Genomic DNA, 23,375 nt, shown 5'->3' on the forward strand with positions numbered 1-23,375 from the left:
TAATTGAGATCTATCAGTCTGGAAAAGGTTATAAAGCCATTTCTAAAGCTTTGGGACTCCAGAGAACCACAGTGAGAGCCATTATCCACAAATGGAGAAAACATGGAACAGCGGTGAACCTTCCCAGGAGTGGCTGGCCGACCAAAATTACCCCAAGAGCGCAGCAACGACTCATCCGAGAGGTCACAAAAGACCCCACAACAACATCCAAAGAACTGCAGGTCTCACTTGCCTCAGTTAAGGTCAGTGTTCATGACTCCACCATAAGAAAGAGACTCAGCTAAAATGGCTGCATGGCAGAGTTCCAAGACGAAAACCACCGCTGAGCAAAAAGAACATTAAGGCTCGTCTCATTTTTGCCACAAAACATCTTGATGATCCCCAAGACTTTTGGGAAAATACTCTGTGGACTGGCGAGACAAAAGTTGAACTTTTTGGAAGGTGTGTGTCCCATTACATCCGGCGTAAAAGTAACACCGCATTTCAGAAAAAGAACATCGTACCAACAGTAAAATATGGTGGTAGTAGTGTGATGGTCTGGGGCTGGTTTGCTGCTTCAGGACCTGGAAGACTTGCTGTGATAAATGGGACCATGAATTCTACTGTCTACCAAAAAATCCTGAAGGAGAATGTCCGGCCATCTGTTCGTGACCTCAAGCTGAAGCCAACTTGGGTTCTGCAGCAGGACAATGATCCAAAACACACCAGCAAGTCCACCTCTGAATGGCTGAAGAAAAACAAAATGAAGACTTTGGAGTGGCCTAGTCAAAGTCCTGACCTGAATCCTACTGAGATGCTGTGGCATGACCTTAAAAAGGCGGTTGGTGCTGGAAAACCCTCCAATGTGGCTGAATTACAACAACTCTGCAAAGATGAGTCAGCCAACATTCCTCCACAGCGCTGTAAAAGACTCATTGCAAGTTATTGCAAACGCTTGATTGCAGTTGTTGCTGCTGAGGGTGGCCCAACCAGTTATTAGGTTTATGGGGCAAACACTTTTTCACACAGGGCCATGTGGGTTTGGATTTTTTTTCTCCCTTAATAATAAAAACCTTCATTTAAAAACTGCATTTTGTGTTTACTTGTTAACTTTGACTAATATTTAAATTTGTTTGATGATCTGAAACATTTAAATGTGACAAACATGCAAAAAAATGAGAAATCAGGAAGGGGGCAAACACTTTTTCACATAAGTTTATATGTGTGCGTTTGTGAGAGGACATGAAGTGAAGGACAGACACATGGTGTGCAGGGTCCTTCCACAGAGTGATGAGTATAAACATGGGAACAGTTACATTAAACACTTTCAGGTACAGACACGTTCTGCCCTGTGACCAGACAAAGTTCCTGTCATTACCCTTAAGTGCCTTTAAGTATAAGTGTTTAAGTGTTCCCTTTATTTTTTTTGAGCATATATATATATATATATATATATGCTGTGTCTGTCCTTCACTTCATGTCCTCTCACACATACCCACACATTATAAACTTGTTTTACCATGGGGCATTCCACTGACATAATGTGTTCCCTAACCCCCTTACCCATTACCCTAACTATCACAACTAAATGCCTAAGTTAACCCTAACCTCCTAACCCTAAAACCAGGTCTTAACCTTCATAGAGATGCTATACCCCCGAGAACCTCAGATTTGTCCCCACTGTAACACGTGCTCCTACAGATTGGTGTGCATTCAGGTTCAAACCCAACCCAGGAACTAAAAATATGTTCACAGACACACCCACACACCAAAAGTTCCAGGGAAGAAATAAAAAAATATTTACACGCATACACATCGCTACACCTCATTAATTCAAGTCCTCTTTGTGTTTATCCCTCACTAAAAGATAACAGAAGATCAGTTCTTCCCAGGCACAAAGCTCTGGCTGTGTCTAGGTTGATTCAATGACACACTCATGATATTTTGTTTTCGCCTGTCTCATGACTTCAAATGAAAACCAACAGGAAGCCCAACCAGGATGTTGGACTGCTTGGAAAGGTCTCGCACTGATAATTTTCCTTTGCCAGAAGAGCAGGAGGATGTCACGGGACTCAATTTCTGTAGCTGTACTTTGCCTTGTGAAAAATCTCAGTAGGTAATAATTTTTTTAAACTGTAGACATAGAAAGCCCAGAGCTGCTTGGAAAAAAAAGAAGAAAAAAGAACACTTAAATAAATAGATTGAAAAGTGAGACAACAAATTTACAACTGAAAATCTGCGTTACACGCTGGAGACCCTCAATGTGAATGGTTATTATTTATCAGGCAACAAAAAGAAGCTATCAAGTTGTATCATGGGAAATGGAGGATACATTGTTTTTGAGCATCTGCACACGCTAAGAAATAAAAGTCATAATATGTCTGCCTCTGGTTTGATTTGTAACTTTTATTAAAATTGAAATCTGTTTCTCACAACTCCCCAATTCTATGAAATTTCAAAAATACCCCTTTAAATGAGCGATACATTCTCATGGCAACTGGCATTTTGATCCTCACTGTTGTTTACTAAAGTTAAACCAACAACCTCTTAGTCCATTTCAATAATTCTGAAATTAAAACATTGTTTTGAAAATAGGCCGAAACCTAACTAAAACTAATTCTACAAATACTTTAGAAATCAGTAAACAATGTAAAACAGTTAAGTTAACATAAATCAGAATGGCACATTGAAAATCTGCTAATCGGGAGAACATTTTGTGATAAGATATTTTTTAATGTGATTGTTTACTTTCCTATTAGCTTGCAGTTGGTTCTGCTCTATATTCTTTGTAATTGTAAAGTAAATGGTCTGTACTTATATAGGACTTAGCCAGCCTATAAGCACTTTACAATCTGCCCTTCCATTGACACATATTCATGCAAGGTGCCCGCCTGCCATGAGAAGCAAGTTTGGGTTCAATGTCTTGCCTAAGGACACTTATGTGGCAGGAGGAAATGTGGATTGAACCACCAACCTTGTGATTGGTGGCTGACCGACTACACCATCTGACCCACCCAAAAAGTGTATTGGGACCCGGATGCATGGTTATTCTTCTCTTTAAATAAAATTAATTGATGTGCTTGTAATATACATATCACCTACATTAAACATATCTTTACAGAAAGGGTGGAATTTATTGTAAGAGGTGAATCTGTGACACTATGCAATGTTTTTGTATTAATACGTGTGTGGAATTGTGTCAAAGGATGAAAAATCAAAGGATACATCCTGAGAAATTGTACATTTGCATGATACTTGTGGCTATAAACTTCAGTTTTATGTTTCTATTGCATTTTTACAAATTCTGGCCACTAAGACGTGGCTAGAAACATTTATGCTCAACTAAGGCTGTTTAACTAATAATACTCCCACAAAAATATGCAGAAAATGTGACCGACTGACTTCTTCAGCTGTCTTTACAAGACTAGAGTTAATATTTTGATAAAAACATTAGATAAAATATAAATATGTTTTTTTCTGTCAGCTGTACAATTCATGACAAGCTCTTGTTGGATGTCAAGTCCTCCTTTTGCCAGTGAGGTATGAGCAGCCGGACAGCTCGTGCATCCTGACGGCAGTATCCCATGTAACCAAATGGTGGTTTAAAAGGACACAGTCTCCAAGGTGCTCAGAGCAGAGAGGACACAGTCCTGCAAAACAAAAGCCAGGGCACCAGTAAACCCAACAGCCCCAGCACCACTCTATGTGCAGTGTATTGTTAAAAATGTCTATGTGTTGTGGGAAGGGAAGAGTCTTACTGAAAGAGGGAGCCAGTCAGCTCATCGACAAGGCCACCTGAAATAAAACAATAAAAATACAAAAGTTAAGTCAGATCCATAATGACTAAACCTGTAAACAAACAACAGTACATTCACAGCTGTAATTTTACCTGGTGTGCAGATTGTATCACACAGTAGGGGGCAAATGTAGCAGGATGAGCAGTCCTAGTAAACACAAAAACAGAGTTAAATAACAAGAGGCTCTTGTCAAAATGAAACATTGTGTATTATTTACAGTGTTTTACCTGGCAGTGCTCGCAGTGATCCGACTCATCTCCCTCCTCACAGGGACACTTGTCACAGTTATTAGAGCAATGCTAAAGGGGAGGGACAAACAATGCAGTGATGATCAATTTATCTTTATCAATTATCAGGGAGGATTGAAACAAAGCAAAACTTTCTAATGAACAATCAGCTGAAAATTTTTCAAGGACTTAAAAGTTCAGTGAAACACAGTAGTAGTCATTCCATTATGGGAGAGTTACTTCGAAAGAAGCCCAGACTACTTTCACCTCGTGATTTTACCTCACAGATGGAGCAAACACTGCACAAAGAGCCAGAGTGGAACTGGAGCGAGCCACCGGCCGCCTCCTCTTCATTCATGTCTCCCTGAGTTTCTGCGGTGTCGTTAGCTTCAGGCTCATCTGAAGTCAACAGAATCAAAATCATTTTGATGAATCATTACAGGATCTGTATCAACACTGTTTACATCACGTGTTTGTTTTGGAAGAAAAACAATAATCCTAATGTCAGATCTTTTTTAAACTCTCAAAAATCTAGTATTGGTTTAGTTATCTTTACTTTGAAGTGAACTTCCCCTTCACAATGATACACCTCTTACAGCATCATGTATGACTCAGTTGTAAGAGGAAAAGCCGTTACATCTGCTGGCCTCTTGTTGGAAGAGTGCCGTTTCAGGTCTACCACACCTGAATGATACACCTCTTATAGCATCATGTATGACTCAGTTATAAGAGGAAAAGCCGTTACATCTGCTGGCCTCTTGTTGGAAGAGTGCCGTTTCAGGTCTACCACACCTGAATGATACACCTCTTATAGCATCATGTATGACTCAGTTATAAGAGGAAAAGCCGTTACATCTGCTGGCCTCTTGTTGGAAGAGTGCCGTTTCAGGTCTGCCGCACCTGTGGGAGTGCTTGAATAACCCACAACTACACCTCATTTTATTGTCATTGGAGCCGTTTGTCAATTGCTTGCCATTTGGCCAGTAGGGTGTGTGTGTTGTGTTGTTGTTGTTGTTTAGCTCCATGCCATTGTTGAGGCTCTTTGTCGATAAAGCTCTGTTTTGCTCACCCATGAATTTTACTGACTGGCAAATGAAAGTGCTTTTGTTCAACTCTTGATAACTTCAATCACTTGTAGGGATTCTCCACCAGTTATTTTTCACCCTCCTTTTCTCCCATTTTGTGAACAGAGAAGGTTAATATTGTGTTCTTTGTTTCCGCAGGGCATTTGAGCTTTTATTTTCTAGTTATTCTTGTTTGTCTCATTTCCATTGAGACCCTGATGCATATTTGCTTCCAGTTCTGCAGTTTTAGTTGTTTTGTTGCCGTTTAAACTTTCTCTGTAAAATCAAAAAAGCAACAACATTGTTATTTGTAAAGAATTTCAGCGCTCTTCTTTTTGTTGTTTCCCTTGTTGCAAAGGTTTTGGGTCTATTTGTTAAGTTATTCCTTATGCCCAGACACTAATTGAGGTCATAATTGAGGATCAGAGACTTGTTTTGCTTGAGAACAGATATCCTTTACAGACAAGGACAAATGCAGAGGTAATAAATTCAAACAAAAGATAAATTAAAAGTGATTAACAAACTGTTTAGCCTACCTTTGGTGTGCCAAATAATACGATTTTTTTTTTTCATATTTAATGCCTGGATATTAAAATGGTTATTGTGTTTGTCAATAAATTCGATATTTGGACTTTGCCTCTATATTTAGCAGATTGTTTACATTTATCCTATTTCCTTTTGTAACAAAACTTTGAGTCTTCCTTTGTCTGAATGTTTTTCTGAAGTCACACTTCAACTAGACCCGTTTTAGTTTCTCGAAAGCCACATTGGCTCAACAAATGGCATGAGTGGTTTAGATACTGCTGGGTGCCAGCTACCTCGCAGATAAGCCGGTCTATTTTAGGACTGTTATGTATGACAGTGTTCCTAAAGTAGCTGCAGGGAGCCCAACAATGTCAGCAGCCTATTGTGGAGTAAGTCAATCAGAGGACTCACGAAAAGTTATGATGTATACTAAATTACTGCAGTTTATTGTCTTTATAACCCATAAATATAATGTAATAAAAGAGCATGTATACCATCTTCTTCCTCAGCAGCATCATCCTCTGCTTCCTCCTCCTCTGCATCCTCAGTCTCCTCTTCCTCAGTTGCTTCATCATCTTCACTTGCCTCCTCCTCATCCTCATTTTCTGCTGTGGCCTCAGCATCCCCCTCTTCTTCAGCATCATCCTCCTTTTCCTCCTCCTGTTCTTCCTCAGCACCTTCCTCCTCCTCCTCCTCTTCTTCATCAGCAGCCTCCTCTTCCTCTGCAGCTTCCTCCTCCTCATCTTCCTCATCAGCAGCCTCTTCAGCTTCCTCCTCCTCCTCCTCATCAGCTTCCTCCTCCTCCTCCTCATCAGCAGCCTCCTCTTCCTCCTCAGTAGCCTCTTCTTCCTCCTCATCAGCAGCCTCCTCCTCTGCTTCTTCTTCCTCATCAGCAGTCTCCTCCTCTGCTTCTTCTTCCTCATCAACAGCCTCCTCCTCTGCTTCTTCTTCAGCCTCCTCCTCCTCTTCTGCTTCATCATCTGATTCTTGATCAGCTGTCTCCTCTGCTACCTCTTCCTCAGCACCATCATCATCCTCAGCAGTTTCACCCTCTTCAGCCACAACGTCCTCAACATCTCTGGCAAGGAAGTCTTCCTCTGCTTCAGCCACGTCCTGGGCGCTCACTACACCAGAGAGAGGGAGCTGGGACGGGCACAGCAGCACCAGCAGGAGCCCAACTACCCAGCCTTTCACGGGTGCCATTGTGGAAAACTGTCACAGCTTTTCTTAGCTTTGGAAAAAAAAGTCTCTCCTCTCTTCAGTCTACTCTTCCACCAAAAACCAAAACAGTCGATGAGATTTCAACACTGAAAAGTCCTCAAATCCACAGAAGAAGGTGATAAAGCTGCAGCCGGTTGAGGGATATTGTTCAGGTCTTTGCTGTGTTCACAAGACTGAGAGAGCAGTGTGCCAGCCTTGTGTTGGGAACACAGAGGACACAGTGGGAACGCAGCTGTGTGTGTGGTGTAGTGGTGTGGCTGCATGTGCATGAGTGACAGAGGCACATGTCTGGGAAGAATGCTCCTGATGCCCTTAACACAGTGTATTAGAGATATGGGTGTGTGCGTGTGGTGGACTGGTGGCGGTCTGGACTGCAAGAGGGAGGGGGAAAGCGAGGACCAAAGAACATATGGAAATGAGGGGGAGGTTTAATTTACAGATATTCAATAATTTAAATTAAAGATAAAGTTTTACGTCTATATGAGCTTGGCTGTCATTACTGTCAAAGTTTTTTTTTTTTTTTTTTTTTTTTTTTTTAAATGAGCCAAAACCTGAAATGTAATATAGATATATACATGTACATACATGACCATACATATTAATAGCCTACTGAATTCGTAGGTTTATTATTTGTCTTGTATCAGGTGTTTTGCTCTAATTTTATGTCATTGTGAAACATGAAATGCTCCCAGAAACTTTTCAGTAAAAATGTAATGCAATAAATCGAAATAAAAATCAAATTAATGGTTCCGCATTAAAGACGCTGTATACGTGACAACAAAAAGCAGATTGTATTCACACACTTAAACAACTTTAACTTACTGCTTGTTCTCAGGCCAAAAAAAGTTATTAGAGCTGTATTTGAGTACACTAACTGAATAACTGAATTAAACTTGAAACTTAGGAGGCAAATGTAAAATAACGCCCCCTAGAGGTAGCTTATAAAATTATCCGAGTGTTAAACCAACACCCCTCAGACACAGTCTCAACAGTTAAACTAATGCCAGTCCTGAGGCAGAGGAGAACATGTCAGGGTAATGTATGAAGTAGATGTAAATGGAGTGAAATGGAGAGGAAGGCGTTGTGTGCACATGTGCTGGCATGTTAGGGTTTACATTTTGGGTACAGAAAGTTTTGAGTCGCAGGACCTGGAGCCAGCGAGAGACACGGGGAGGAAATTCTGATTCAGCAGCTCTGTTGGATTTGCTCACGGCAAGGCAGAAAGTCATGACAACGGCCTCTAAGTGAGCCGCTGCTGCAATTGACAGGTGGCCCAAGAAACTATTTACAGTTAAGGCTCCTTCAATAGCATGCTCCACTATGTGACCTTCAATAGGGGCCGTGGCGTACTGAAACTTGGCACCATGCACCTTTCCCATAACACTTCTCACCACAGTATATTTAACTATCTAGCTCCCAAAATACCTAATTTAATGCCAATTATTAAGGTTGTTTTTTTTCCAACTGGCCCCATTCACAACCATTTCTTCCTCTTAAGTCACTGCTTTACCCTTAGGGCTCCTTTTTTTTTTTTTTTTTTCTTCCATTGAGTGGCATGAGTTCACATCATTGCTCCATGTATTATTTCTTTCTTGCCTGCAGTATTTAAGGTAGTTTGAAAAGAAGTGTCAGAAACCAGAGAAGTGTGACATCACTAAAGGAATAGTTCAATATTTGGGGGAAATATTTGCTCTCTTGCCAAGAGTTAGCGAAGAAAATAAGTGCGTAGCAGCAGCAGCACATAGCTGGTTTGCTTAGTTGAGCATAAAGGCTGGAAACGGGAAGGCTGGCTCAGTCCAAAAGTGCCTATTACTATGACTATGTTTCTTGGTTTGTTGTATATAATATATATAGATATATACTGTACTGCATATATATATATATATACACATATATATATGTTGACTGTGTTTCTTGGTTTGTTTGTATATAATATATATAATGTACTGTATATACTGTGCATTTTATATTTTATATTTGTATTTTCTACTGCTATTTACTGCTATTTTATTGCTTTTCTATTATTCTATTCTATTCTATTATTTTATTCTATTATTCTATTATTATCTTATTGCTTCTGTATGCTGCTGTAGTGAAAAAAATTTCCCCTCGGGGATTAATAAAGTAAATACCTACCATACCTACCTACCTATTAGCATCTGCAGCTAACTCATCTGTCACTGTCCCGTTATATCTGGAGCCCAGCAAGCTGTTAACCCTGTGCTTGCAGTCTTTGGCTAAATTAAGCTAAGATAGCAGTCTGTTGACTTGTGAGTGTCAATCTTCTTCTTTTTTTTTTTTTAACCCAGTTAAAAAAATAAAAAAAAATAAAAAAAAAAGTCAAATATCATGTTAAGACTTTAACATTATCAGTTGAAGTCATTCATTATACTGCAATATAAAAATGTATTGAAAAGAACAATAGTGTAGCACCACAAGTGTATGATACATATACATTTAATGTATGTAAGAAACCGTTTAGCCAGAGTGTAATTGAACAAATATATGCACTTAATGTAACCCGTGTAAACAATATCACAGTACCCAAATATCAGATTAAAACTTAAAATAAAAATTACATAAAGTTCAAGAGGTCAGCTAAAAACTACAGCAATGAAGACATCACTGCATTGGCCTATCATTTACATCAAATATAAATCATAAATAAATGCAGCGGTCTGAACTTTTCTTTCAGTTCATCGTTTAGTTTTTGGTAACCGAGTCCAGTGATCACCCAACCAGTGTGGCTGGTTGGTGGGTTATATGGAATGTAACGTACTCCATTTTGGTTTTTTTTGTTCTGATCCTGAGTGAAGAGAAGACATCCCCGAAAGCAAAATCAAGTGGAACTGGAAGAAGAGGGGAAGGCATCTGTCCAGAAGAAGAGGTGGGAGAAGATAAATGAGAGGGATATTTACTGTATGTATAGTGAAAATGGTTGAAGGCAAACGCCTCACAGTGAACCATTTAAACCAGTCTAACGAGAGACAGATTGTTTTTGTTTTGTGCATCCATTGTGTAGGTTCTATTTTCATGAATGGTGGGAAATACCTCTTAAAGTAGGTGGGGGACGAGGAGGTTTGAATGTGCTGCCTTGTGCTAAAGTGTCCACAATCCAGCTGAGAGCATTTGAGCAGTACTCCATCTGAGAGGAAAAAAACAAAAGCTGTATGTCAGAAAACAGAAACTAACAGAATATAAAGTAAGAAGCTTGAGAGAAGGATCAGCTTTTTAGAAAAGCTATACACTCACATTTTATGCTCACTGTGTCTTGACAATCATATTACCAGATTTTGTGGTCTAGTGACCATAAAATATACTTATTCAGAGAGAGTAAGGTGACACATTTATTATCATATATAATATCCGAGTTAAATATGAAGCTATCACAAGCAACCAGTTAGCTTAGCTTATTATAAAGATTTAGAAACTGGGGGAAAACATCAGAAAATCAACCTACCAGCAACACTAAAACATCAGGTTTTTTTTTTTTTTTTTTAATTACAAAAACAACAACAACAAGTGCTTTAATTTTACCTCATTCTCCAGAGCTCTTAGCCTGTGGTCAAAGTCTTGGCTGTCAGTCAGATGTTTAAGAACACCATCCACTCTTAAAAATAGAGTGATAGACATTTACTTGAGTATGCTGAAGCCAAAACATTAATTTCACTATTACAGTGAAGTAGGAAGGTGTGCTCACTTGACAGACATCCGTTTGAGTCTCTCCGAGTCGCTGCTTTTCTGGATCTTGTTCTGAGCAGTCAGAAAGTCCTCCTTCCGGATGGTCTCCCACGTCATTAACCTGTTAGCTGCTTTCCCTCTTAACTGCAATACTAACAGGAAAGGTGAAGATTTTTTATCATTATTAACTTTTAAGTCAGCCACGGTGCTCCTTGAACTGCAGGAACCACCACAGGTGAATTGAGGCCTACGGGGCAGTAAACAAGGAGTTCATTTCTATACTGACGGTTAGAAGCTGCCATTACAGAAACTGCATCGAGTAGGAAAAAGGCAGCCACAAACAAAAACATCACATTGGTAAAGTATTGAAAACTAGAAGACATTTAAAACACTTAAAATTTGCAGTCAGTTGTGGTTTTGTCACTCAAGATTTGATGTGCAACAGAATGACTTTATAACATTAATCAGACTCAGTTAAGACTGAAATACTGACCAAAGTGGCGGATCTTCATAGAGGGCACCTTGCGGATGATCCTCTTGATGAAGAGGTTGAGGTGAGAGAGGATGATGAAAGGAGGAGCCAGGGAGGGACGGGAGTGGTACTGAACGATCAGGTTGTAGCGCTGGAACTTCCAGTAGATGTCGCTGTTTGCCTGCACTTCTGAGAAGGTGTAGCTGCGGGAACACAAGATCAGGATGAAGAGTATGTCAGCGTAGTCCCAGAGACAGCCTGATGGACACTCATGTCATGGTTTGTTTACCTGAACATGGCGATGAGCAGGTTGATGAGCAGGATGTTTGTGACCAGGAGATAAACGACCAGCAGAATCACCACCAGCCAGTTGCTGTACAGAGTTCTGCACGGCTCTGCACCGTCCTCAATCAATGTCACGTTGTCTGTGCAGGGCATATCCCACTGTTTCCCCACTGAAACAAAAAAAGACATTAAAATATGTGGAAGGTGTCATGCTTTTTCATATAATTATAGGATAACTTTACAAAGCTGCAGGAAACAAATGTGTAATACAGGCTACAAAAATATCCAGCCTCGTTAAACTGGTTTCAAACCCTCCACAACAGTTTCCTCCTCTTTATGCACCATGATTACACAAGCACTTATACCATCCATCTCCTCCACAGGGATCTGTCCAAAGATGTGCAGGTATGGCCGGTAGAAAACTCTGCGAAAGATGCGATCGAGGCGAGGGTCGTAGGAGTAAATCAAAGCCTGATTGGCTACTCCGTATGCCATGAGCCACACCCCCAGGAAGAAGAGGAAGAAGAAGACGTCCTTCATCTGAAGAGAAAAAATTGTGAATTGAAAGTTGTCGTGTCAACAATACAATGTAAACGTTACACCAAGTACCATTACTGCTCACGAGTGTGATGTCAGTTTATGGCAACTTTCTCACCATCTTGCCAACAATGATGATTTTTGGTCCCAGCTGCTTGTGAATGGCAAAAATGTGAATGAGGCGAAGAGTGAAGACCATGTAGTCCACACACAGGATGTCCCGGCCAAATCCATATGACCACTGGAACATCCTAAAACACATGCAGAGTGATGTAAATTAATGCGGTAACAGTATCACCTCGTGGCCGACCTGTAAAGCAACCACAACAAAAATTAATTTCAAGTGAAATTTGGTTGTTACTGTGTGCAAATGCTTTGAATTTATGGAACTTAAGACAGACACTGATGAGGTGATTCATGGAAGAGATGAAGAGTTGTTATGTTGGTTTTGTCAGAGTTTTGTGTTTTTCTTGCAAAATACTGAAGAAATGTTGAATCTCTGCAGTCTCTGATAATAAATCAAAACAAGAATGAACATACAACTCATGTGCATGTGTTCACCTGTGAACTCGTGACAGAGTAGGCACATTGCTGTGTTTTAAGAAATCCCAAGCTAAAGCCATTGAGAACAAGTGTCTAATTTTATAATCTGAAAGCCTCAATAAAGCATAATATTGTGGAAGTTTTTTTTTTGCATAATCAAGGAGGAGTATCAGAGGACTGTAAATTTTCCTTGTTGACATTTGTTATCCGTACCTGCAGATGAGTCCTATGATGAACAGTATGATGGCAGTGAGGTCACATATATTCCACACGTCCTGAATGTACACTCTGACCCTTTGACGCCAAGTCATCGTCCCCAAAAAGAATGTCTTGCAGAAGAAATAACTCAATCAATTTAATAGATCCTTAGAAGAAGAAAAAAAAACACAGCTAAAAACAGAACATTAGAAAAGCAGAAATAATGAAAAGCACAAGCGAGATCATTTTTAAGAATGGATGAAAATGCTTTCAGCATAACATTTGACATAAAGTGACTTTATGTTTAGTCGTCATTGTTTGTTGTATTCATATGCTGAACATGATCAATGACTGTATATTACTTTTCTATTGAATTATGCATCTACATTTTCAGTGGCTAAATAAGACGCATTAAGTTTAAAATCTGATATTAGTAAGGTGTGTGTCTCTACACTCACCTCTCGGATCTCCTCACACACAATGGTGAACACCCAGAAGTACAGCACATACTCGGTGATGGCCGGACCAGAGGGTGGGGGGGGCTTGAAGTCCACCAGCAGCACGTAGGCGAAAAGCAGGAGGAAGAGGAAGTACATGAGGACGTTGCCCAAAAACGAGGTGACAGGCGCGAACCAGAACTGACGCCAGCGCGACACAATGAACGGACGTTCAGGTGGTCTGTGAGGTTGGGGTACGCCTGTAATTAAAAGTTATTGGATATGGATTAGTAAATGATCACAAGAGCATTATTTCTGCCGTCAGCGTTTCCTCTCCTCTGATATGTGGGTAACAACTATTTTTTTCTATTATTTTTGAACAAGACTCACCTCTGATGGTAGCTGTCCTGGGAGTGTAAGATCCTTGTGTATCAGCTTCACTGATAAAACATCACAGTTTTAGTGAATCGGCACACTCAAATTAACAAAAAGCAATGTGTCCCATTATAAACTATGAAACTAGTGCATCTCATTCGCTTCTTACATGTGTTTGATGTCAGAAAAAGAGAAGATGGTGTGCCCATAGAGGCTGTCATTGTCCTGACCCAGCCCATCCTCATTAGGCTTCCCCTCTTCCTCCTGCTGCTGGTCCTCTTGTGTCCTAAGAGGTGAGTATGCATTAAAAACTGTAATATAATATAGTGAAATTGTACTGAAGTCTATCTTAATGCATAATATACGAATGAATAATAATGTGGATTTCACCTGAAGGAGATGAGGTTGGTGTAGCAGAGGACAGGACAGAAGAAAGTAAGCAGCAGCTTCCACACCTCTGTGTTCCTCTTCATGTCTCCCCACCAGATCTGGGACAAAAGAGACTGGAAGAGTAGAGGAAATTAGACCATTTTTAAAAACTTCACTTAAATTTGCTCAACATGAACATGGGCTGTGTTGGTTGTGCAGTATTACATCCTTATTACTTTGTTATGGCCAAGTGCTGCTACTGTATTTGCAATAATGGTGATAGAAATATGAGAATGGTAAATATTCAGTGTCTGTCTGCGTAATCTCCACATTTTCTCCTCATTTTAACATTTAAAACAGACAATCCTCTAGTTGACCAGATTAAACTGGCATTATAAAGTTAAAGACTGTTTTTCTTTAATTAGTGAGGCACACGGGTACGAAAACAGTGACACACCTGCACTCCGTCGTGGCTGAAGAAAAGTCGTGTGTCAGCGCCCATGCCCATCTGTAGGCAGGTGGTTCCACCCCAAACTGGAGATTTCCTGATCAGCAGGGTGAAGGAGCGACTCTCATTGCTCCGATAGCAAGAGCTGAAGACATCTGAGGCGAAGTGAAAGCAACACAGGCGAAAGAGAGTTTTGTGTGGTGGTTACCATTAACAAAAATAAGTGTAATCACATACCAGTATTAGGAGATTAAGAGAGAATTTCTATCATCATAAAATAGTCATTCATAAGATAACTTTCACCAAAACCTTTTCTGGAGGCTCTGATGAGCGACAGTTTTGCAACACATGCTAATCACCTAATTCTTACTAAATCTAAGCAAACAATTGCTGGTGTAGGAAATATGTGTGATTGTTTTGTTTAAAGTACAATTTTGCTTTTAAACATACCAACAACAAAAAAAAAAATCATATTTTGAATTACTGTTGTGCTATATCCTTTGCTGAAGGGAGCATCTAAAATGATACTATTAAGAAACTGGTGCTGTTGTTTTTTCAGACTCATTTCTTTGGGTTAATCTTTTACTGAGTGACAGTGAAAAAATGGATTTATGGTCTCACCATGTGCCACATTCTCAAACCTCTGGGCCAGCTCTTTCATGGAGAGTTTGGATTCAGTCTCCATCTCCAGTTTGGACAGTTCTCGCAGGATTTTACAGCCGCTCAGAGCGCTCAGCACCGACTCGCCTGCCTGGGAAAGACAACGGGGCAAGTGAGGAAGTACAAAATAACAAAGTAAATTCTGTAACTCACGAAGCTCAGGATCACAGTTATGAACATTTCTTCATTACATCAGTCTGTTGATTTAAATAATGATATGTGCTAATGCAGACACAGGCAGTACATTTGAGTACATTTACTCAAGTACTGAACTGAAATAACTTTTATTTTGAGCTACTCGAACTTTACACGAGTGTTCCCAATTTATGCTTCTGCACTTTTACACAACTATACTATACTTATTGAATTAAAATAATTAACAACAATATATTTTTAATAAATAAATCAATAACTTCCACTTCAACATGTGACAAGTTTTAAAAAAATGCAGAACAGTTGAGATCCTCCCCCCTTCATGGCAGTCTTTTAGTTTCCCGTTTGATTTTGTCTAATTGTCTGATTTGTGGCCTATTGTCACAGATGTCTATTGGTTGTTCTGTTAAAGAGTGACTTCCCCTTAAAATATAATAATTTGAGAATATCTCTAATGGTTTCATATAAATAACTCAAATTGGAAGTAAAAGATTACAAAGAAACAAATATAAATGTGTATAGGATGTTTTTCTTTTATTCTTTCCTCTCCCATTAATCATCACATAAACCTTCAGATTTGGAAAGGCCCGAGTCTTAAGTTGCACCTACAGTAGAGGGGATCATCTTAACGTTATTTCAAATAAACTGGACAGCAACAGCTTTCCGTCTCAGATGTCTTACCATCTCCCAGAAGAAGGTGGCCATCTCACTGCGGTTCTGCAGGACGGCCCAAATGAAGAGCGAAGCCCAGGGGAAGAGGCAGCGTCTCTGCCGATACAAGCAGTCTCCACGCAGGAGCTTGATGGCACGCTGGTAGGAATGGAAAAAAAAAAAAAAAAAAAAATGGAGAGAGAAGCCATCAGTTCAACTGTCAAAAAAAGAGACTTCTGTCTGAAAGCTTTGATATACTGTACATCTTTTTGTTCATAAAAGTTAAGAGTACCCTCAGAACTCTTCTTTTGGAGGAGCTCTGCTCTAAGCCCAAAACATCATAGTAGAAAGTCTGGCAGACGTCACCCACTAACAGTTCCAGGACCCGTGACACCTGAGGAAACAAGCACAAGAGTGTGACTTTCCTTTCTGAGAAAGCAAAACTAGAGGATGGACTCTCTTTCATCAGAAAATCCCACCTCAAACAGGCTGATCATCATCCCTGGTCCGCTCGGGATGTTGTGTCCTGGCACTTTAGAAGGTGAGTCCTGCAAGTTAGACTGTGTTGCCGCAGATGCTGTAGTTCCCAGCCGCTCTACTAGACGGCGCTGAAGCAGCTGGTAAAGCAGCGTCCCATCAGCCACAGAGCGATAGAGGCTCTCCAACCTGTCGTAAGTCAGGTAGTCCAGGATGTTCAAGCCATTCTCAGTAAAGAGCCTCACAAACTGGGGCTTGTCGTTGATCAGGGCATCCGTCATGGAGTCCTCCAAGTCTTCATACTATTTGATTGGATGGAGGTATTCGTTTACAGCAGGGTTTTATTTGTAAGAAAGTGTTACAATACACAACACATAATGCATCTACATTAGAGTGCTGGTATTTCTCTCAGTGTAACATCTGTTGTGATGTATCCCCCCCCCCCCCCCCCCCCACCTCACCCTCCACTGGATGTCTCCATTGAAGAGTTCACTCTTGGCAATGTCAACCCTGTTCCATGTGACCGCCAGCTTCAGCTCTTCATTGTAAGGGCTGGCATCAACTGAGGCTCGGTGCTTACTTGCTGAAACACACACACCAGACATCCAAATGAGGAAAACGCAGTTGTATTGCCACGTAAATGAGTTCTAATATTCAAAATATGGATCAGTTGTATTTACCTCCCACCAATGCTTTGAGCAGGACTGTGTCAAAGTCATTTGGACCCTCCTGCTCTCCATGGTAGATCGTAATCAGGTCTTTGTTCTGGTAGATGCTCAGAGCCTGCAGACGCAGAACAAGGAGATAAAAAAAAAAAACAATAACAACTTGAAATGTTGGATATACGAGTACAAAACGTGTTGATACTGAGAAAGAGATTAAAAGCAGGCAGTGATGAAGGAGAATTTGGTAATAAAGTGTATTGAAGAAAATCAACACAATTACATTTTAAGCACCAACTACGTTTTGGGATAACCATTAGAACACAGGTGAGTCAATAACCTGCCGCACACCTCTGAGGTGAAATAGTTTCAGGATTCTGGGACAAACTGAGACAGGAAGTAGTTTGAGAAACAGACTAAAGTCTAAAAGTCCACTAGAAGTTCAATAAATGTTCATTACATTAAGTAGTGTGTTTGCATGCATATTAATATCCCAGCTTCTGTTCTTATCTTGTGGCATTCAACAACAGGTTAAGGGGTGACCCACAAATCCTAATCAATATCAGTGTTAAATTTCTTGCCAATCTAAACAGTATCTGTTGAATAAGTATATAAGTATATCACTCTTCTGGTGCTGCATGTCAACAAAAACCACACAACGAAAAGTGTATCTGTCCACAGCGCTCACCCGTTCCACTAGTTTGTCTGTCTCCGATTCAGCAGGAAAGTATTTCTTAACCCGTTCTGCCACTTTGTCTTTCAGATCCACGCTGGGGCCCGCCTCGCCGTCCCCCTCGCCTGAAGACTGGACAATTGGAGCTGAAGACAAGTTCTCCACGACATCACTCAGGAAGTCAGCCATGCCTCCAGAGCCAGCCAGCACCAGCCAGGGCATGGAGGATTTCAGAGAGAGATCCACTCTCTGACAGACCGAGGAAAAGAGAAAGACATTTTCATAATCCGAATATAATGGCAGAATAAAAAAAATAAACTGGTATAAACCCTCATGTTTTTGTAGTAATCAATCAACATAAAAGAAAGCAGTGACTGTACCTCCAGCAGGCTTGCCTCCCCTGATATCAGCATACAAAGGACAGGGATGTCAATGCTGCCGCTACCTGTAAAAGTACAATAATATTTAGAAATGCCCACCTTGGGAAATAGTTTGTTCATACCTCACCTTAATGTGGACAATAATGATTATGAGCATATTTGCAGACAAACTGCATATTTTTTCTTTGTAGCATAACAGCCAGGAGACGCCAGAGACACAGAAAGATTACCCATCTTTGTGACAGCTGGGAACTTGTTTTTGACAAACTTCTGCCTGATTTCACATGTTGGAAGCGTTGTGTCTCATATTCTTGCAGCGGCATGCAATGGCTTTCATCCAGTGGATGCCAAAGGATTATCTCATCATCACATGCATAATAAAAGGATCACCACCAGAGGGCCTTGAACTCAAGGTTGGATCTGACAGAACATGTTTATATTTACGGTTATGAAGAGCTTTGGACTTCTTAGAAATGTGTCTGTTTTCTGTACATTCAGTTTACAAAGAAAGAAAGAATTCTGGGAATAACAGTATAGAGGAACCAGAGATAATAGAAGCAGCAGAAAAAAACTATGTTAATTCAGGCATTATCAGTTTTTATCTGATGGTTGAACAGATGACAATGTGTTAATAATGTGCTATTGGTCTTCATGCATTAAAACCAGTTTTAAATCCAGTTTGACGAGCAATTAAAAGTAACAACAGCGTATATATTTAAGCCTACTTCCTTCTACTCTCTACGTCTGCCATGGCAAACAAACATTCTTGTATTACAAATCTGAATGTTAAAAACTGCGTTTTATTATGCCATTTCTCACCCCATATGCCTGTGCGCTGGTGGGAGATGTAGTCCTCCAGTTTGGCTCTGAACCCCGTCCCTCCACCTCTGCGGCCCACACTCCCATCGTCCACCAGCAGGAAGGCCTGGTAGTTGTTGTCCAGGCAGCAGGAGTCTCGCGTCGTGTTCTGGACATAGTACTTGGCAGGAAAGCTGCCCTGCAAAAAGGAAGAATCCAGGGAGGATTATTCCAGGTTTTCTTTACTTCAGATCAATACCTGCAGCGTTTTGGGGAACTGTATGTGGTGAATTACCCAAAGTTTCAATAAGACATCATCCCACTGCAATCTGGACCCCACATTGTCCAAATGAACAACTTATACATACACCTTACTTTGAGCACGTCCATATATACCGTACTAGACATTTACCTTACTAATGTAAATTATTAACAGGGGCAGTAACTGAGAAATGATTCCCACCCCTTTAAATTGAGACCCTATTTGAATAATTTGCAGGTAACAAAAAATAAACTGACAAATATATTCAAATTTAAAGCTAACTTTACAACGAACGTTGCACAATACAAGTGAACAAGATGCTTTTTAGCAAATGGACAAGTGTGTGCCTGTACAACCTGAGGGTTGACCAGCTGCTCTCGGTTGTGCACGAGGCCCCATGAAGCGATGCCTAGCGCCACCACCTTGTTGAGGGAGACCGAAGAGGCTGCAGTGGCATGGTCTCTCACCGCCTCGCCAACACACCTGCCGACACCTTCACGCAAGCCAGCCGTCAGGATCCACGCTCCTGTGGGTCGATATAAAGATACATTTTGTGCCCCGTTAATAGCTGGAATTTTCTTGGCTTGACTGCAATTTCATGCCACAAAAGCATATGTACTTATTAGAAAATGCCATATATGTCACCAAATGCTTACATACATCCATATTTGCATCTCTAAATCATTGTTATGTAAATACTTCATACATATGCTTTAATCATCTAGCGGTTATTAATTTCTGCTGAAGCAAGTTTCCCTTTCTGTCTTTGAAAAGCTGAAGTCGTGTCTATATACATGTTAAATGTGTCCCACATTGTTTCATTTATGGTACAAAACAAACCCAAAACTGTAATTGTAAAACACAAATATCATTAAAGACAACCAAACTGACCCGATTACACAGTAAAGACATCAAAACCAGAAGGAAACAGTATTGATCCCCAAGGAATAAATCTGCTAAAAAGCAGAAAAGAGGTGTGCTTGAAAACTATTAGTACCGTAGAAATTCAGGCAACTATTACATATTTTCTGTCTTTCAGCACTTCTGCAACATGAAAGCAACATTTCCACTATCTTACTCCTCCAGCCTGTCCTTCACTTTATCCAACAAACATGTTTGTGTTTAATCCAAACCATGATACAACTTTGTGCACTTTGAAGTGTCTTTTGAGGGAATAGCGAGTGACAGCAGACCCATATCACTTTGTGCCACCTGCACTTGGCACAGTAGTCAGGAGGAAATGGCCATTGTAGTACCAATTTAGGACCAGACCGCTGGGAGTCGTATCACGTAACTGGACTACATGTTGCAGCAGCTGGATGTTTACTGCTAAAAACGACCATGATTCAAGTCTGCGTTGTCCAAGAAGGCGTTGATACATTACTTTCAATTCCTTGGACATTTTATATATATATATATATATATATATATATGCAGCTTGTGATTTTTGTTTCTTTTTGTTGAAACGGTTCCTCTTTATTCCTTTTTTGTATGTCAAAAGGAACTTTCTGGAAAACTATGATGACATATGCTGAATAAAGAGGAACCGTTTCAACAAAAAGAAACAAAAATCACAAGCTGCGTAAACTGCTATTAAGTATAGTTATATATATATATATACACACAAACTATACTATAGTTAGTATAGTTAACTGACACGCAACCTCTGACCCACCACTGCAGCAGTGTTTCAACTGGTTATTGTTACTACACACTTCCAGGTTGCTTTCATGATGTGTTTACCTGTGCTTTGCGAGGCTTTCACCAGCCCCTGCCTGAGAACCTCCCGCACCCAGGTCTTCACCTTTGTCCTGCCTTCTCCGCCCACAACAGAAACCACCAGGTTGGGTGCAGGAAGACCCCAGTGGGCTGTCATCAAGGTGTAGACCATAGACGGCGGGGTGTCCCATGACAGACGCAGGAACTGGGATCCCCACAGGAGACACAATGGACATTTCGTTGATTAAAAGGAACAAACGTGTCAAAAAGTAAAATGCTGATTCTGTTGTCTTGACCTCTAAATCATAGCAGAAGTTAGTTACACTAAAGCAAAGGAGCTTCTCAGTTTACATACGTTATCTCACTGCCAGTGCACTGCCTTTGTTTACTCAGGAACAGCAGTAGGTTGAAGGTTAGACAAATCAAAAGTACTGAAAGCTCTTGGTGTATCTGAATAAAGATTCAGATACACCAAGCCAAATTGAGGCATTTGATCTTATAAAACTACAGATTTTATCCTAAACTCTAATGTAACACACATAAAGCATTTAATGACCCATTCAGAGAACATTTATCTTGCCAACAGAAAGGCACACACATAGCTATGCCTCTTGCTGGCTCCTGCGAACTGCAGCTCTCCAAAGGCATCAGTCGGGTATTCAGACGAGTGCTGGGCGCTGTCCCAGTGGTTCACAATCGCTGTGCTGAAATAGTCCCCGAGAGCCACAGAGGCATGGGTGTCTCTCGTACCGCCACACTGACACAGTGCGCCATTACTGAGAGGAGGTGGGAGGATAATACAATGAGAGCCTGATCATCTTTTAATGCATCACAGAAATGAGAAACATTACAAAGCAGTGTTCACAGTACCTGAAAGAGTCCTCTACAAAGGTGGTGCACACTCTTTTCTTGATGATTTTAGGGATCCAACTCTGTAAACATTATCAAAAGATGAATTTATGCATTTCATTTTTTCAGTTTTAAGAAGTTTATATCTGCACTTGTGGCTGCAGGGTGTAGAAATTGTTTTGTTTCACTTGTTCAGATGAAAAATATTGACTTTGACTGTGAGAAATACCAGGTGATAACGTGTTTTTTTGTGTGTGTGTGCCAGCGGCAGGCGCAGAACAAAAAAAAAAAACTGTCACCCAGCAGATTGTTTAACCTGAATACTTGTGTTTTCACAAGCTTTGTCTGCTCGAAAGCAATTACAAAGTTTGATGCTTTTCGCGCAAGCGCAGTGAAGGCACAGTCCTGCACTGACACCGTGTGGGACGGGTTACAGGATTCAGTGAAACACCGGAGTTCTGCAGCTGGCACGGCTAACTGGACGAAAACGACCATCATTAATGTTACCACTGGACTTTATAGAGCGATAAATTTAGCGTCTTACTGGTGGAAAAACTCAGCAGCACGCAAGTTAGCTTCTTATAGTGGCCGTGCTCTCTTGTTCTGAACAATTGGGAAAACTGTTGCGCAACACCAACCGGCCACAGTTGTAAACTAACTTAACTCCCTCCGGTTGGACGAGTTTGCAAACGGGGTCAATAAACGAGCGCGGAAACTAGGCTGGTGATAACTACAGCACAGTTGTCCCGTCTATGTGCAGATACAACGCTACAGTACGTGTGGTTCCCAGAAACAGACGGTAAACTGAGTTTCATGAGCCAGTCCACCGTCCCGTGACGCGTGTCGTCAGCAGCGGAGGAATGCCTGTAGACCGCTCGACATCGTGACTCAGGACCTCCGGGGGAAAACTGCATCGTCTCACAAAAACTTCCCCTTCTCAGTTCCTCTCTCATTCATCTTTTTGAAATTTGCCAAAACGCCACCGAAGATTTCACGGCCGGAGGATTTAAACGGGAGAGTCCACCCACCTGATCCTTCTCCGATTTACTGATCGGGTCGCTGCCGCTGCCTCCTTCTCCTCCTGCGTCTCTCATTTCCCCCTTTCAGTCGGTGTCAGTGAGATGTTTGTTTCGTTACAGGGGATTTCTTTCTGGCCATTTTTCCACAGAATAGACCGCTATAGCAAAACCATTTCCTCTTTCTCTCAGCAGTCAGTCAGTGGGAAGAAAGTAGTTGCAGACGCGCGACACAGGTGAGGGTGTGGTTTCACAGCAAGGCAGACAATTTGCAAATTCTCCAAACTTTGAAAAAAAAAAAAAAAAGGAGGGGCCAGTCAAAAGCACAGGCATTTCATGCAAGGTGTGAGCTGAGCCAAATGCTGATTGTAGCCCTTGTGCTATGTCAATTAATTATTCTCTCTCCGGTTTCATGACAGCTAATGTGGTGAAGCTGGAAAGAAAATGCTCTGGGACATTAATGACATTATTACAAAGGTCCTGAAAGATCACATTGGGATTTATTTATTTTTAGGACTAAAATAGCTCGCAATAAGTTTGCACGACTTTAAAATACTTTTGCATTACCTCACAACACTCAGGCAACTTACACTATGCGATGTCAACTACACAATACATGATACAGCATCATAATACTCTCCATGGGTCAGAGGAAATACAAACCTTATTGTGGGGTTACACAAAAGTATTCCGAGGCAACACAGGACTTATTGCACAAGTATTGAGTTTAACACGAAAGTATTTAAAAGTTACACAAAAGTAATGTGACGTAAAAGTATTGCAATGTAACCCGAAACGTATCTAAAGTTTATGCAAAACGTACAGGTTATGCAAAACTATTGCGAGGTAACACGAAAGTTATTGCAAGGTAATGGAAAAGCTATTGCAAATTACATAAAAGTAGTCCTCGGGAAAAA

General features: G+C 40.7%; 2 protein-coding genes across 2 annotated transcripts; both read right to left on the minus strand.

Moving 5' to 3' along the window:
* Positions 1–2,365: 2,365 nt before the first annotated feature.
* Positions 2,366–8,624, minus strand: LOC138202027 (sarcoplasmic reticulum histidine-rich calcium-binding protein). Its single transcript, XM_069155681.1, has 6 exons — positions 6,087–8,624; positions 4,284–4,402; positions 4,004–4,075; positions 3,869–3,923; positions 3,738–3,774; positions 2,366–3,629 (listed from the first exon to the last, which is right to left on the minus strand). Exons 1-6 carry the CDS (start codon positions 6,793–6,795, stop codon positions 3,608–3,610), a joined length of 1,014 nt encoding a protein of 337 aa, XP_069011782.1. The 5' UTR covers positions 6,796–8,624; the 3' UTR covers positions 2,366–3,607.
* A 575-nt stretch (positions 8,625–9,199) lies between these two features.
* On the minus strand, positions 9,200–23,136 carry LOC138202028 (transient receptor potential cation channel subfamily M member 4-like). Its single transcript, XM_069155682.1, has 29 exons — positions 23,122–23,136; positions 22,471–22,743; positions 21,464–21,525; positions 21,192–21,369; positions 20,618–20,798; positions 19,231–19,400; positions 18,634–18,811; positions 17,815–17,879; positions 17,450–17,683; positions 16,780–16,882; positions 16,561–16,682; positions 16,102–16,401; positions 15,915–16,016; positions 15,653–15,781; positions 14,780–14,909; positions 14,168–14,313; positions 13,732–13,844; positions 13,511–13,627; positions 13,357–13,406; positions 12,988–13,226; positions 12,545–12,660; positions 11,907–12,039; positions 11,617–11,791; positions 11,256–11,421; positions 10,988–11,169; positions 10,514–10,646; positions 10,351–10,423; positions 9,865–9,958; positions 9,200–9,684 (listed from the first exon to the last, which is right to left on the minus strand). The coding sequence occupies exons 2-29, from the start codon at positions 22,534–22,536 to the stop codon at positions 9,653–9,655; spliced, it is 3,789 nt and encodes a 1,262-aa protein (XP_069011783.1). The 5' UTR covers positions 22,537–22,743; positions 23,122–23,136; the 3' UTR covers positions 9,200–9,652.
* Between the last annotated feature and the right edge of the window lie 239 nt (positions 23,137–23,375).

Source organism: Embiotoca jacksoni, unplaced genomic scaffold (genome assembly GCF_022577435.1).
Source record: "Embiotoca jacksoni isolate LCO1_2020_lvr unplaced genomic scaffold, fEmbJac1.0.p SCAF_20, whole genome shotgun sequence".
NCBI classification, from domain to species: domain Eukaryota; kingdom Metazoa; phylum Chordata; class Actinopteri; family Embiotocidae; genus Embiotoca; species Embiotoca jacksoni.